This window comes from Symsagittifera roscoffensis, chromosome 7, assembly GCF_963678635.1.
Source record: "Symsagittifera roscoffensis chromosome 7, txSymRosc1.1, whole genome shotgun sequence".
Taxonomy (NCBI): Eukaryota; Metazoa; Xenacoelomorpha; order Acoela; family Convolutidae; genus Symsagittifera; species Symsagittifera roscoffensis.
In genome coordinates, this window is record NC_087068.1 from 20,602,834 (window position 1) to 20,615,706 (window position 12,873).

At 32.4% G+C, this 12,873-nt stretch overlaps 2 protein-coding genes across 6 annotated transcripts in view; both read left to right on the top strand.

The window, feature by feature from the left end:
- LOC134851945 (spermatogenesis-associated protein 17-like) overlaps positions 1–12,873 on the top strand; it is a 290,103-nt gene that overhangs the window by 107,986 nt on the left and 169,244 nt on the right. The gene's annotated exons all lie outside the window — the stretch shown is intronic.
- The window catches only part of LOC134851268 (uncharacterized), a 56,412-nt gene continuing 54,235 nt past the window's right edge, over positions 10,697–12,873 (top strand). The window contains exons 1-2 of one of the 5 annotated variants that reach the window (XM_063867272.1): positions 10,697–11,459; positions 11,706–12,147. In XM_063867272.1, coding sequence (XP_063723342.1) covers positions 11,720–12,147 — 428 coding nt within the window. In that variant the 5' untranslated portion in view covers positions 10,697–11,459; positions 11,706–11,719. Of the gene's footprint in view, positions 12,148–12,873 lie in introns of all 5 variants that reach the window. The other 4 variants (XM_063867271.1, XM_063867274.1, XM_063867275.1 and 1 more) reach the window with 4 other exon arrangements.

The following is a 12,873-nucleotide window of genomic DNA, read 5'->3' on the forward strand; positions in this document are numbered from 1 at the left end:
TTAGATTATTTAGGGCTTCCTAGACACGAAGGTACGTTTGTCCTTTTTTTGCAAAGAAGGCGAATATGCAACCGTTGGCTGTTGCTGAAAGACTAACAGTTATAGAGTAAGGTTGATAAAGCATTTTAGGAGTATTTTTGAAATTTGCGTCTGCCAACCAAACGTTTGACTTTTGGAGCTCACTTAGCATTTCGCGTCGCCGTGATCTCTCCATGATCATAATCTTTCCGTGATCATTTTGTACACCGTCAAATTTTTGAAAAATCTCGAATATCTCGGGTATTTCGAAAACTCTTGTTGCTGGGGAGACTGGTAAATCCTGTTTTGCTTGCTTGCGCATTCGAACTAATTTTTCCTTTCTTAGTAGGGCTAATTGAGTGGCAATATTGTCTGTTGTAGGCTGAATTGTTGTGATGACTGCGGCGGTCATTACACTCATTCAGCTTCTCGATATTTTTCAAAATTAGTTGAGCATCAAGTTTTCTTTTAGATATTTCATGATTATGCTCACACCTTGTTTCGATAAATTTTTCGCCATCCGTAATAGCTTTTGCTCGGCATTTATGAGTCTGGTAATTTCAGCAGTTCCAGTTCGTAGTGGTTTTGTTCTCACGTTTAAGATAATATTCGTAGCATGATACTACTAATATTTGTTTGTCTTTGGAAGATAAACAAGAATGCAAGGACGCTTCAAACCTTTTAGATCATAGAATGTAGAACAAACGTGGAAGTGTAAGGCAGTATAGTTTTAAGTGAATTTTTTTAAAAAATTTTTGTTGCTCTCAATTGGCGCCAAGTAGGCTATCTCTGTTTTAAACTCGTGTATGAGGAATTATTTCCCTAACTAATTGAAATGCAATTGTTTTTGAGATACAAGAGGCATCAAGTGAATTAAGAATGAATTTTCCGGCCTCAATTAGTACACTTAATAGGAATAATCCTGTAGCTATAAAAAGGACTTGATTTGAAACAAATTAGTGGCATTAAAAGGGGGTTCAATATTTGTGGGGTTAGCTTGTTACTGGGTTATAAAAAAGGAGGTTTAAAAATTGGGGGCTACATAAGGTGGGGTTAAAGAGTGGGACACCGTATTGGCTATCCTTAGAAAGTGTACAAACATTTTCCCTTCGCGGCCATTAGATCAAACAAAATTAGATTTGAATCTAATTAACAAGATGTAGGCAATTAACAATAAACATATCAATAATACAAAGATTATTTAACACGAACAAGAGCTTAGATCAGTTTCTTGCTAAGCTTTAATAGAAACAATAAAAAAACAGGGTTTTTGAATGGGGAAAACAAGGCTGAGGTGACCAAAAAAATTAAATGTACACAAAAGTTTATCTCTCAAAAATGAGTTGAAAAACTGCAAAAACATTTACGACCAAGATTTAATAGAAAAAATTGGAGGCGAACAAATAAAGAACACGAAGTAACACTTAAAAAGAAATTAAAAAGTTATCTCAGTGAAAGGGATATTACCCATTGAAACAATACCGCGAAGATCAATTCAAGAATATAATGAACTTAAGCTACGCAACACATATGTTCACTCATTTTATAAATCTAAAGTATGATAACGGGATAAAAAAGACCTTTTTTGTTGAACTGCTATCAAGTCTTAAAAGAAAAAAAAAACAATCAATCAGAAGTACATTTTTTAGAACCAAGTTTTTACTAAAGATGAAAAATTGGCGGTAAAATAAAAGCCAAATTACATTAATCTGCAGAAAAACTTTGTTTCCATTTCACCAATATATATTTTTTCTCAAATCCAGCAATGGTTTTGGCGCTAAATTTGTTTAATTACAAAACAGCAAAAGGCAATTGAATATTCTGCAAAAATTTATCATTCACAAACTAATACGCACAGAACCATCGAAAACTTGCGTTGCTATAATTACATTCCTCAAAGAAAATATTCAAGAAGGCCACCCGCACCGAAGTTTCTCGGATAAAAATAGATTATATTGAGAAAATGTTGCCGAAAATATTGCCATTATAATCGATTATGTGTAACCAATTTAAGCAACATTTTCTATTATAATAGAAAGAAAATAGATTATTTTCATCAAGAATATATTGCCTTGTAATTCCACTAAAATGTATTTTTTTCTCCACATAATCTCAATAAAATCTTTTTTTTTGCCCTGAAATCGCCATGAAATCTCAATAAAATCGATTGTTTTTGCCATAAAATTGCAATAAAATCTGTTGTTTTTGCCATAAAAAAACGGCCCCTCTAGCTTTTTACCCCCCCCCCCCCCCCAACTGAAGGGGTAGGGTAAGTTGGGGGGGGGGTTTGTAAACTGGGGGGGCATAATCGTGGGATGGGTAAATAAATCGGGGGGGGGGGGGGGGTAAAGTGGTAAACTGGGGGAGGGTAAATAGTGGGAGTGGCATAAACTGGGGTGGGGGGGGGGGGGGTAGTATACTGGTGGGGGTAGTGAACTGGGGGCTTAACTGAGGGTGGGGGGTGTTTAAAATGGGGGGGGGGAGCTTGTGGTAAAAAAAAAACAGTAAAATGAAGTGTTAAACTGCGATGAATTTAAAAACAGAGACCAAAAAGTATAGAAATTTTGTTCTGAAATGTATCAATTTATGAAACGTAATACGTAGCAACTGCACTAAACAGGAAATAAGTTAATTTTAAATAAATTGTAAATTTCATGAATAACCCCTCAAAAAAATCCATTATAATGGATTAAAATCGATTATAATGGATTATATTGACAAAAAATTATTAGGATTATAATCCATTTTTAATGGATTATAATCGATTATTTTGTCATTTTATTGCAAACCATATTATGACAATATAATCGATTATGATCCATGGGCGCTCGGTGCGGGAATCTTTTATAATCTATTATAATTCCAATATAATCAACATAAAATTAAAGTTTTTTAATGAGTTTTTTTCTCCATATAATCGATTTTTCTGTTCTGCGACCACAAAATCACCAGATAATTGATTTTTAATAGAACAATTTTTTGTTCGACCACAAAACCGCCAGATAATAGATAATAATCAGAGAAACTTCGGTGCGGGCAAGAAGTATGTACTACCGTCTCCAATATAATATGATAAACGAGTGATTGAAACCCGAAGGCTTAGACCAGGTGCGGATCTAGCGTTTTCTCGATAGGGTGGGGGCGAGGCACTCGTTGATATTGTGTTGGACACAAAAGATACCAAATTAGTATATGTTGAGGCATAATCGCGCGATTTGGTGCTTTTGCGTAATCTCTTGGTAAAACTGCAGGACCCCTTTTTTAAAGAAAATTATAGTCCCAGCTGCAAAAATTTTGCAGCAGATTTGTTCAAAAATGCCGCTCCAGGGTTTGGAGAAGTTGTTAGCGGATACCAAAAAAATCAAGAAAAGTTTGCAAAAGACGTTGGAACAAACACTGTTCAACAACCGTTGGCTTTGGAAAAACGAAATCCAAGAGTAGAAATAGTTGAGCCGAATCCATTTCTCGTTAAACAAACTCGAAAACCAGTCGCCCTTGCAAACTCTTTTTTGACTAATAAAATCAGTTTCATTCAAAATATCCAATTTCGGTAAAGGCATTTTACAAATTGCTCTTTGGAGATTTTTGATAAAGTCTTAGTTTTGGAAACAATTATTTCATCTAAATTTCAAAAATATTTTGCTTCTGGACAGACCTTATTCTTTTTTGGATATGCGTGGTACCAATCCTAGCTTAAAGTTTAATTATTGAACGCTTTGAACTCGTCCACAGTGAGAAATACAGGATTTCATGCTTGTCATGGGTACAGTGTTAAAAAATCCGCAAGAAAAGGAATTGCATCATTTTGAGGACAAAGCAAGCTGATTTAGTACAGTAAAACGATTGTCACTTTATGGGAGTGTTGCCATTGACTTATTTAATTGTGAAAATGTTTACTACCAAATTAAAAAGTTCGAACTAAAATCATTTCAAATTTAACTCAAATAATAGTCCAAAAATTGTTGATTGGCCGCTGTTGATTAGAAATGACTGAGTAGTTGAGCCTAACTACCTATAATTGAATTGGAATCTGGAAAAGAAACCTGCTCGTTACAATCACATGGAAACTATAGCAACACATTTGTTGTGCTATCTCGTCAAATCCAGTTTATACAGAAAAAATTTTTCAATAAAGCTCCAGAAAAAATAAGCATTTGCAGTGAACAGATTTTAGCTGTCGCTGGATCTTTAAAGTAAAATCTTTTCAACTATCGACAGTTTTTTTTGAGAGAGCTTAGAATCAATCGGCGTGGACGGGCAGTTGTTTCACTAGCTACAACTTCTCAATTTCGCTCCGATGTTACAACTAAAGCCCTTTAACTATTATTTTTTTAGCTCTCTACATTGAAGACTTTCAATATCACTACTACCTAGTTTTGATTTGATTTCAAAACAGGATGCAGCTGACCAGTTAAATTTTCCACAACTTGTAGAAAGTTTAAGATTAGTATTGTTTCTCCACTTTCCTCTGGATCAATTGAAAAACTGATAGTTTTCGGAGAAGATTTATCAAATTTTCAAACTAAAATTATTAGAACAGTCACCAAAATGTTAGATTATTTTAAAATTTCTGGATCGTACAAAATATTTTGTATTTTTTTTTGCAAAATTTCTGGGTGATTGTACTTGTATTATCTATGTTGTTTCTCTTTAGACTTAAATATTCCGTAAGAGTAAAAAAAAACTAATGTTGCATATTTGAAAATCCTACGTATTACTACTGGTTCAACTGTATCCAACGTTCAATGCACTTTGCAAAAGCAGTGAGAAATGTGTTTGAAGTTAAGAAAAAGCCCAACTCAAGGCGAGCAAGCTAATTCAAATAACTGCAAGCAATGAAACTGATTTTTTAGTTTTCAAAATTCTTGTTGTGGTTCAATTAGGAGCAGCTGAACAGCTAGATGATCTATCAATTATTTCTTGAAGGAGCTCATGAACATTTTCTGCTGATCAAGTCCCTTAATTACTAAAAGATTTTTTTTACAATTGTCAATTCAACTCAGTTCCAAGTAAGAATAGAGAAGAAGATGAAGTAATGACAGCACAATTAAACTGTTTCTATTTTGCAGATTCAATGAGAAGAAAACGATTTAATTAGTTTTTTTAAGGAAAAGTATCAGCGCATCATAAAAAACTGCAAAAAATGACAATTGGTTTGGTTTTTACCCAATTTATTCATGTTTTTTTAAATTCTAACAGAAGCAGAGTCTAGTACCAGTCTTGTAGTAACTGCATGTTGAAATGGTTTTTTTTTGTTGTGATAGGTAATTGTTGCAAAAAATCATATTCGATGTGGTGATTACCTTTTTCCTTTTGTGTAATTCAATTTTTCTTCTCTTTGTTTTCTTTCTGAAAAACGTCAAACTTACACATTGTTACAATCAAACTAAGAATACCCAAGATTATGTTTGAAAAACTGGAGAAATTACTTAAATAAAAACTGAAAGCAAAAAATCAACCATGATTAGCTTCGCTTTTTGATCTCAAGAATTTTATGTTTTTCGAAAATTGGAAGGAATAAGTTCGAAAAAAATTATAAGAGATAAGAAAATAGTGAAAATTTATAAATTGGGTTTCAGGAGTAAATTTCTGAAAACAAGGTTTTTTTTCTGCTTCAACACCAATGTTCTTATTAATTTACTATTGGAAAGACTTAGTCTTTACACTTTTTTGAGATCCAAGTTTATTGTTGTCAAGGTAAATTTTGTAATCCATATGAGATGTAATTTCTTGATTGAGAAAGAAGAAAATTGAGATGCGGCTTGTTTAAAGGTAGATGATAATTCAACCAATAAATTTCAAAAAAGAAAAAATTCAACATAGAGAAGTCTTCAAACAAGTCTCTAGATCAAGCTAATGATTTCGAAAGTTTTTGGGCCATTGTTAAAGCTCGACAAATCTGTTACATTAACAAATCGCATGCTTAAGAAAACAAAAGTTCAGGCAAAATGACAAAAGTGACATTTTAGTAAATTTTGTAATTTGTATGAAACTTTAAATTTCTGTTATCAATGTCTTCGATACCTGCGGTAGATATCATGGTGTTCTAAGTTTGAAATATTACACAAATATGTCAGAGAAAAACTTATTTAATTCCAATAATTCGCTTAAATAAATAAACATAAAATATAGTTTACAAGTTTCAGCGTCCTCAATTACTGAACTGGGCAACATCTGGTGTTGCAAAACTGCCATATTTGTCTGAGAAATCTTTGTTTATGTCCATTATTTTGCTCAACTAAACAAAAATCAATATTTGTAACTATAATCTCCACTCATTGCATGGTGTTTAAAAGGTGACATATTTGTCTGAGAAAAATTTGAAAAAAATCTACATGTTTGCTGAAATTTGCCATCTGAAACTTACCATCATGAAAACTAGCACATGTCAATATGTAAGATTATATACTTTCCTAGTGTGAAACTTAATCCTTGGTGTATCGGAATAATCGGCCGCCAAAAATTTTGAAAGGTATCCCCGCATCCATGTTTAGGCGTAAGTAATCGATTATAACAGATTATTTTGATGATTTTTTGTCAAATACAATTGATTATAATTACCAAAATATGGTGTTTATAGGATTTATAATTGATTAAAATTGTGATAATTTCCAAGAGATTATAATCTCTTATAATCGATTATAATTGATTATAGTTCTTACAAAAAACCCTTAACATCAATTATAATCGATTATAATCGATTATAATCTTTTATTTTGCCGAAATATTGTCAATTCAAAACTACATTCGAATTATATTTTATGGGTTATTATTTTTGTGTCAATAAGAAAATCTCTAAAAGAGAGATCTCTTGAACACTTTGGTTTATCTGAACACAAGGTTTTACCACGAAATAAAAGTTTCATAGAGATCCTTTCATATGAGTGGAAAGGTTCCCGAAGTAAATGAAAAATAAATCTTCCGAATCAAACATGAAACTAAATTAATTTGCTTGTTTTGGTATTTAAAAAATGCTTAAAATATGCATCGCAAAACAACTCTAATGGGGAAGAAATGAAAAAAATAAATTTGAATTAATTGGAAAACTTTTTAAAAAAGTTTCTTTGTTTTCATAGAAACGAACGTCTACAAAAAGCATAAAATATAAGGAATTTAGATGCAACTTCGAAGACAAAATGGACAAACAAAAAAGGAGTATAATCAATAATAATCGATTAAAATGGATTTTTGTGCAAAACTAAAAAACTAGAAATTTGAGTAAAAATAATGGATTATAATCAATTATAATCAATTATAATTGTATCGAAAAATAGACGAATATTATAATTATAATTAATTATAGTTTGATTTTAAAAAGACAGATTATAATGGATTATAATCAATTATAATCAATTATAATTGTATCGAAAAATAGACGAATATTATAATTATAATTAATTATAGTTTGATTTTAAAAAGACAGATTTTAATCGATTATTAATTGATTAAAATCGATTGTTTCTCAATTTTAGTTAGACTGGTACTAAAATCGTAATATAATCAATTATTAACGCTTTAAACTGGATGCGGGTCATACTACCAATTTAATTGAACCATTGGAAACTTTGAAACCTATAATCTATCTTAATACGTTGGAAATCTATTCCCTGTTTTTATACATAGGGTGCGATCCCGGGAATCTATACCTATGCCTATTTTAATACGAGGGTTCCCCCTATTTTAATAGGTGCGGGTCCCCCCGCGCAACTTTGCCGCGGCATATATTACTTACCAATATTGAAAGATGATTTGTAATGGGCTGGCGCATAACAAAAAGTGCTATAATTTATAGATGTTCAGTTATTTAGTAGCCCAACTTATATACGGGATGTTTTTAAGTGCCATTAGGTTAGAAGAAACGAGTCAGCAAAAAAAGAGCATTCTATCTGCAAGTTAAACCCATAGATTTTAGAATTTTGATGTACTTCATTTCGCATCGACGTAAAAATGAGCATTCAACAAGTGTCTATCTAACAAAGGAGTGATTTGTATTATTCTATAAATACTACATGAAGTTGAACTGCTGTTTTTCCAACAGCTTGCTAAACATCAAAGATTGTTTTCTGTTTTTAACTTGCTCAAATATCATAACAGATTAAAATCAAAATGGAGATCATAACTTAATTTTTTGTTCCCATTAATTTTTCAAAGTTAAACTGTTATACCAATTTTTAAATAAGTGTCCTGCTCATGTTATTTTTTCATGGTTGGATTCCTGTTGTTAAAGTAAAGAATTTTCTAATACTTTTTTTGTGATTGAATATCAAAATGAAGTAAAAATTCAATTAGGTTGACTTGTTGAATTGCCCTGTTTTTTTTGATAAGACGCAATTTCAGCTTTAGGGTGAATAAAAGTCTTATGCTAAATAAAAGTTAGCAACAACAATATCATAGTTTTGACGACTTAATATAATAATAGGTAATAATTGGAGATATCAACCAATTAATTCATTTGCTTCGTAACCTATAACATGACTGCTCGTGTATCAGGCCAAAGCCCTGAATGTTCCGACTGCCCCCTAATCCATATCGAATAGTTTTTGGGAAAACAGAATGTTGAAAACTATAATTTGTGGATACCATCAACACAGGGGTTTTTCAGAAAACCGTTGTTCAATTTTTTTTCTCTCATTCAAATACCTATTCATTCATTTCGTTCCCTACGATTTTCTAACTCTAATTTTTCCAAAATTTGGAGAAAGTGACTTAAAACTTGTGCTCGGATGGCTTTCCTTTTTCTTCTCCTGACAAATTTTGATTTTTTAACTAGTAATTTTTGGTTGAAATATATATATATTTCTAAATGTTTTGTTGTCTTGATCTTAGACTTTAAAAAAATCTGCTGTGATCATTGTTCGTAAAGTAATGGCCTTTTAAAAACTGCTAGTTTGGCCAAGTGGGACAATTAACGCGCGATACATCTCGTCCTATTAACGGGCTAGCAACAATTTAACCAGTCTGAGAAATGCTTACAAAACGATTTGAGGCATGCTATTCAAACCATCGAAAACATATTGTTGTCTTGAGCTCAATTTAAAAAAAAAGTTTATTTTACCTGTGTCCATTTTTTTAGTGAATATTGGTGGTTCAAAAATTGCTAATTTGGCCAATTTGGTGTTAACGCGCGATATTTCGCGTTCTCATAATACGTGTCAGCCGCGGATTAATGCAATTCAAATTAAATTGAGGAAAAACCATTTGGTCGCATTATTAGGATAAAAGACGCTAAATGCAGCTTCTGTAGCTTACATAAGCGTGTGAGGGATAATTTTAAAAAAAGCCTTCTTTTCAATCATTTCTTCAACTTTTCAACTACGGTAAACTTTAAATGACCTTAAAGTGCAGTCGAAACATTCAGGGTTTCGCCTTGATGCACCAGCAGTCTTGCTTGTTCTATTTAAAATTTTTCTTTATGCGATATACATCATTTTAATTTTACACATCCTGTGGGATAATTTTCAAAAAATAACTCCAAAAATTTTTTTGAATTTTTTTTGAAAAAACCATCAAAATTTTTATTTCAAACACTAATCCATAGACCATAAAAACGATTTAGAACATCAAGGGCTTCGCCTTTAAGGGCTTCGGTTTAAGTTTTAAGGTAGATCGAGAAAATCAAAAGAGAGACAAGAATCGCTAAAGGAAAGCACATGTTTCTTTTCGTAAATAGTTTGATCATAAAATCACAACATCGGTCGTGGCCTTATAAATTTCCTCTAGAATGCTTATTTCTTTATTCTCTCGAATATTGTTTTTGATCGAATAGCAACGGTCAAATACATTTTCCAGATTTTTCTTATTTTGAGTCTTCGGCATTTAGCGCTTTAACTAAATATGGCTTTGTAAATAAATTAGCGGTTTGGGTATATAGCACTCTAAATCATTCCTAATTGATATAAGGTAAGCTAAATGATTCCCAAAGAGTTTCTTCAAAGAATGCTTAAAACAGTTTCAAAGGGCAGCCGGGTAATATTCACGGCTTTTAGACTAGTTTTCTTTTATGCAAACATAAACTTTCTTGACTTGTTTCTAAATTGAAAAAATTGGTTTTTCTAAGCTTTAGGGAAGCAATTAAAACGAAGATTGTCTGAGAATTTGGATTAAAATTTCAAGTCGCCAACTAGTTAAAAAGATGTCAAATTCCTGAGGGGCAACTAGTTTTCCCGAGGGATAAGGGCCTATTATGGACTGTATACATGGCCGGGAATCTATTGAATTGGTAAATGAATGGTTGATTTTCCTGAATTTATTTGCTGATGACTGGCACGAACTACTCATTTATCCGTAAAATTAGTCCCAAAAATATTGATAATTGAATTTGCGTCAGAATTAATTTTTTTAGTAATTGGAAATTGGATGGTTGTTTATCTGCAAATGTCAAGCGATTGTTTTTTTAACTAAACACAAAAACGTCACTTTAATATATTTGACCTTTCCAATTGAGACTTATTTCAATAATCCCCCTCAAGACATCAATCCTTTTAGCATAATATGCGAGAATAAAAAAGCTAACAAATCACAGTTTGACTTAATAGTGAAAAGGAGGGAGAGACGCTTTGTAGATAAAATTCTAATAAAACCAGCACATTCTAATAAAGCCATTTTTTTACATCTGTCGGTTAGAGCAAACATTTTGAAAATAAAAATATTTTCTCTAGCCTGAATTTTCAGCCAATAAAATGGACGAAGAGAAACATGCCTGTGATGTTTCCTCTTTTTTTTTGAGGCACCAGGAATACTTATACACCAATAGGACAATTTGGTATAAAATAAGTTAACCACTAATTTTGGCACCGGCATGTTTGTTAGAATGAATTATCTGATTTAGCGCCGATCTTTAAGTTTATCCAATTTTTAAATTTTCAGCTAAGTGTTCATTTATTTATAGTTAAGTGTTATAACTCGCTTATTTTTTATTTTCAGTTATTAATTTTAATTTTGTTTAGATGAGCAAAAGCGTTTTGTCAGTTACCAATAGAAACAAATTCATTTCAGATAAGCTTCAAAGTTTTGCTTAAAAAACTCAATTTAGTAGGTTGGAAACTTGACATTTCAAAAACTTTCAAGTTCCACGCGACATTTACGATCACATTGAGTCCTCTGCAAATTTCCATTTTGTTTGCCCTTAAGCTGAAGAAAATTACTCCTGTTCCAGCCTGTTCTACATATGTTAGGAAGTTTGCCCACGACATTTCCTGTAGATTTTGGAAGTGCCTGTTTTCAATTACACTTTCCCCCTCATTAGTTTGACAGGGAACATAACACTTCCATATTTCAGAAACTCTTGTAAGCATTTTCTTGAACCTTATCGAACCATCATTATTTGGTTCTTTTTCGCAACTTAGCAAAAAAACGTTTTGATTATTGTTTTACCAAAACTTGTGCCATTAATCAAACAATAAAAAACTGCATTTTGCGCCATTAATCAAACCATAGAAAAGGTGATCAGCGAAAAATTGCCAATTGGAGGTTGCTTTTTAAAAGATTAACTTTTTGATTAACTATTTGATTATTTAATTAATTGCCCTTTCTTGTTTCAGGGCCACACTTATGAATATTTGATTATAAATTCGACTACGTATTATTAAAAGCATTTTATCTTTCAAAGACATCAATTTCAGCAAAATTCGTTGTATTTTTTAGATTAAAACGTCCTTTACGTTTTTAAAAGTAATTTACACATTTAGATGACCATACAAAAATGACCAACTTAACCTTAAACATAACCCCCGATTACCACGTTGAGCCACACTTGACATTAACCCCTAATATTCTCCGATCCATCTGCACGTTCATTGCAAACCAGAGCATCTGGGTGACTGTAATCCTCGGTTGCCTGGGCAACGGTATCTGTCTGTTAGTGTTCGCCCGACGAAAACAAATCAACCCGAATGACGTGTTCATAATAACCCTGGCAGTTTTGGACTTCTGTTTTTGTTTTTCAAATGGAGTCTACTACCAAATGCGAGGCTCGGGTCCGATTTCAAACACGAGAGTAAACTGTGTGATTGAGAACTCACTCTACCACTTTCTGATTCCCTCGACTTCTTTGACTCTTCTGGCTATAACAATCGACAGGTACTGTGCTGTTTTTCACATACTGGAGCACAGAGCAATTGTCACTAACAGGTGAGACGACATTTCATATTTCAAACATTTTCATTTTTTTTTTCATATTTCAACATTTTCAGTTCGAAATTTTAGTTTTTTTTATTTCAGTTTTTTTCTTTAAATCTATTATCTTTTTTTTTCTGGATAAATGTTACTTAGATTAAACAATCAAGTCCACATAAGATAGCATTTTAAAGAAAGTTCTCAGCGGCGCTTCAACAGGTTGAATTACCTCTTGCGCTTGGTCAACTTGGCGCTCTCTCAATCATAAGTTTTCAACATTGTTGGATTATTGCACTACATTAAATAAATTTACTATGTATTTAATTTCGAAGTTTTTTCGAAATCTTTGATTGCATATAATCACAGAAAGAGACTTTCATAGACTCTAATCAACAAAAATACTTTTTTCATATGCAGGGGCGGATATGGGGGATGGCGAACTCCCCTTTCATCAGGGATTCGACCCCCTGCCGACACAAAGGGTCGCCCTTTGTACTATTTTGAGATATGAATTTTAACTGCAGGACCCAAAAATCTTTCTAAAGGCACCTTTGGCGCCAATATATTTTTAAATAGAGGGTAGAGCGCGCGTTACGACAATGTTTTTTGAAATCCCCCCCCCCCCCACTCGAAAACATCCTTGTTCCGTCCCTGTTCATATGATTTCGAATAATGCGCATTGAACTTTCTGCATCAAAAAATCACAGCGCAACCTTTTATTGAGTTAGCCTTTTTCTGAGC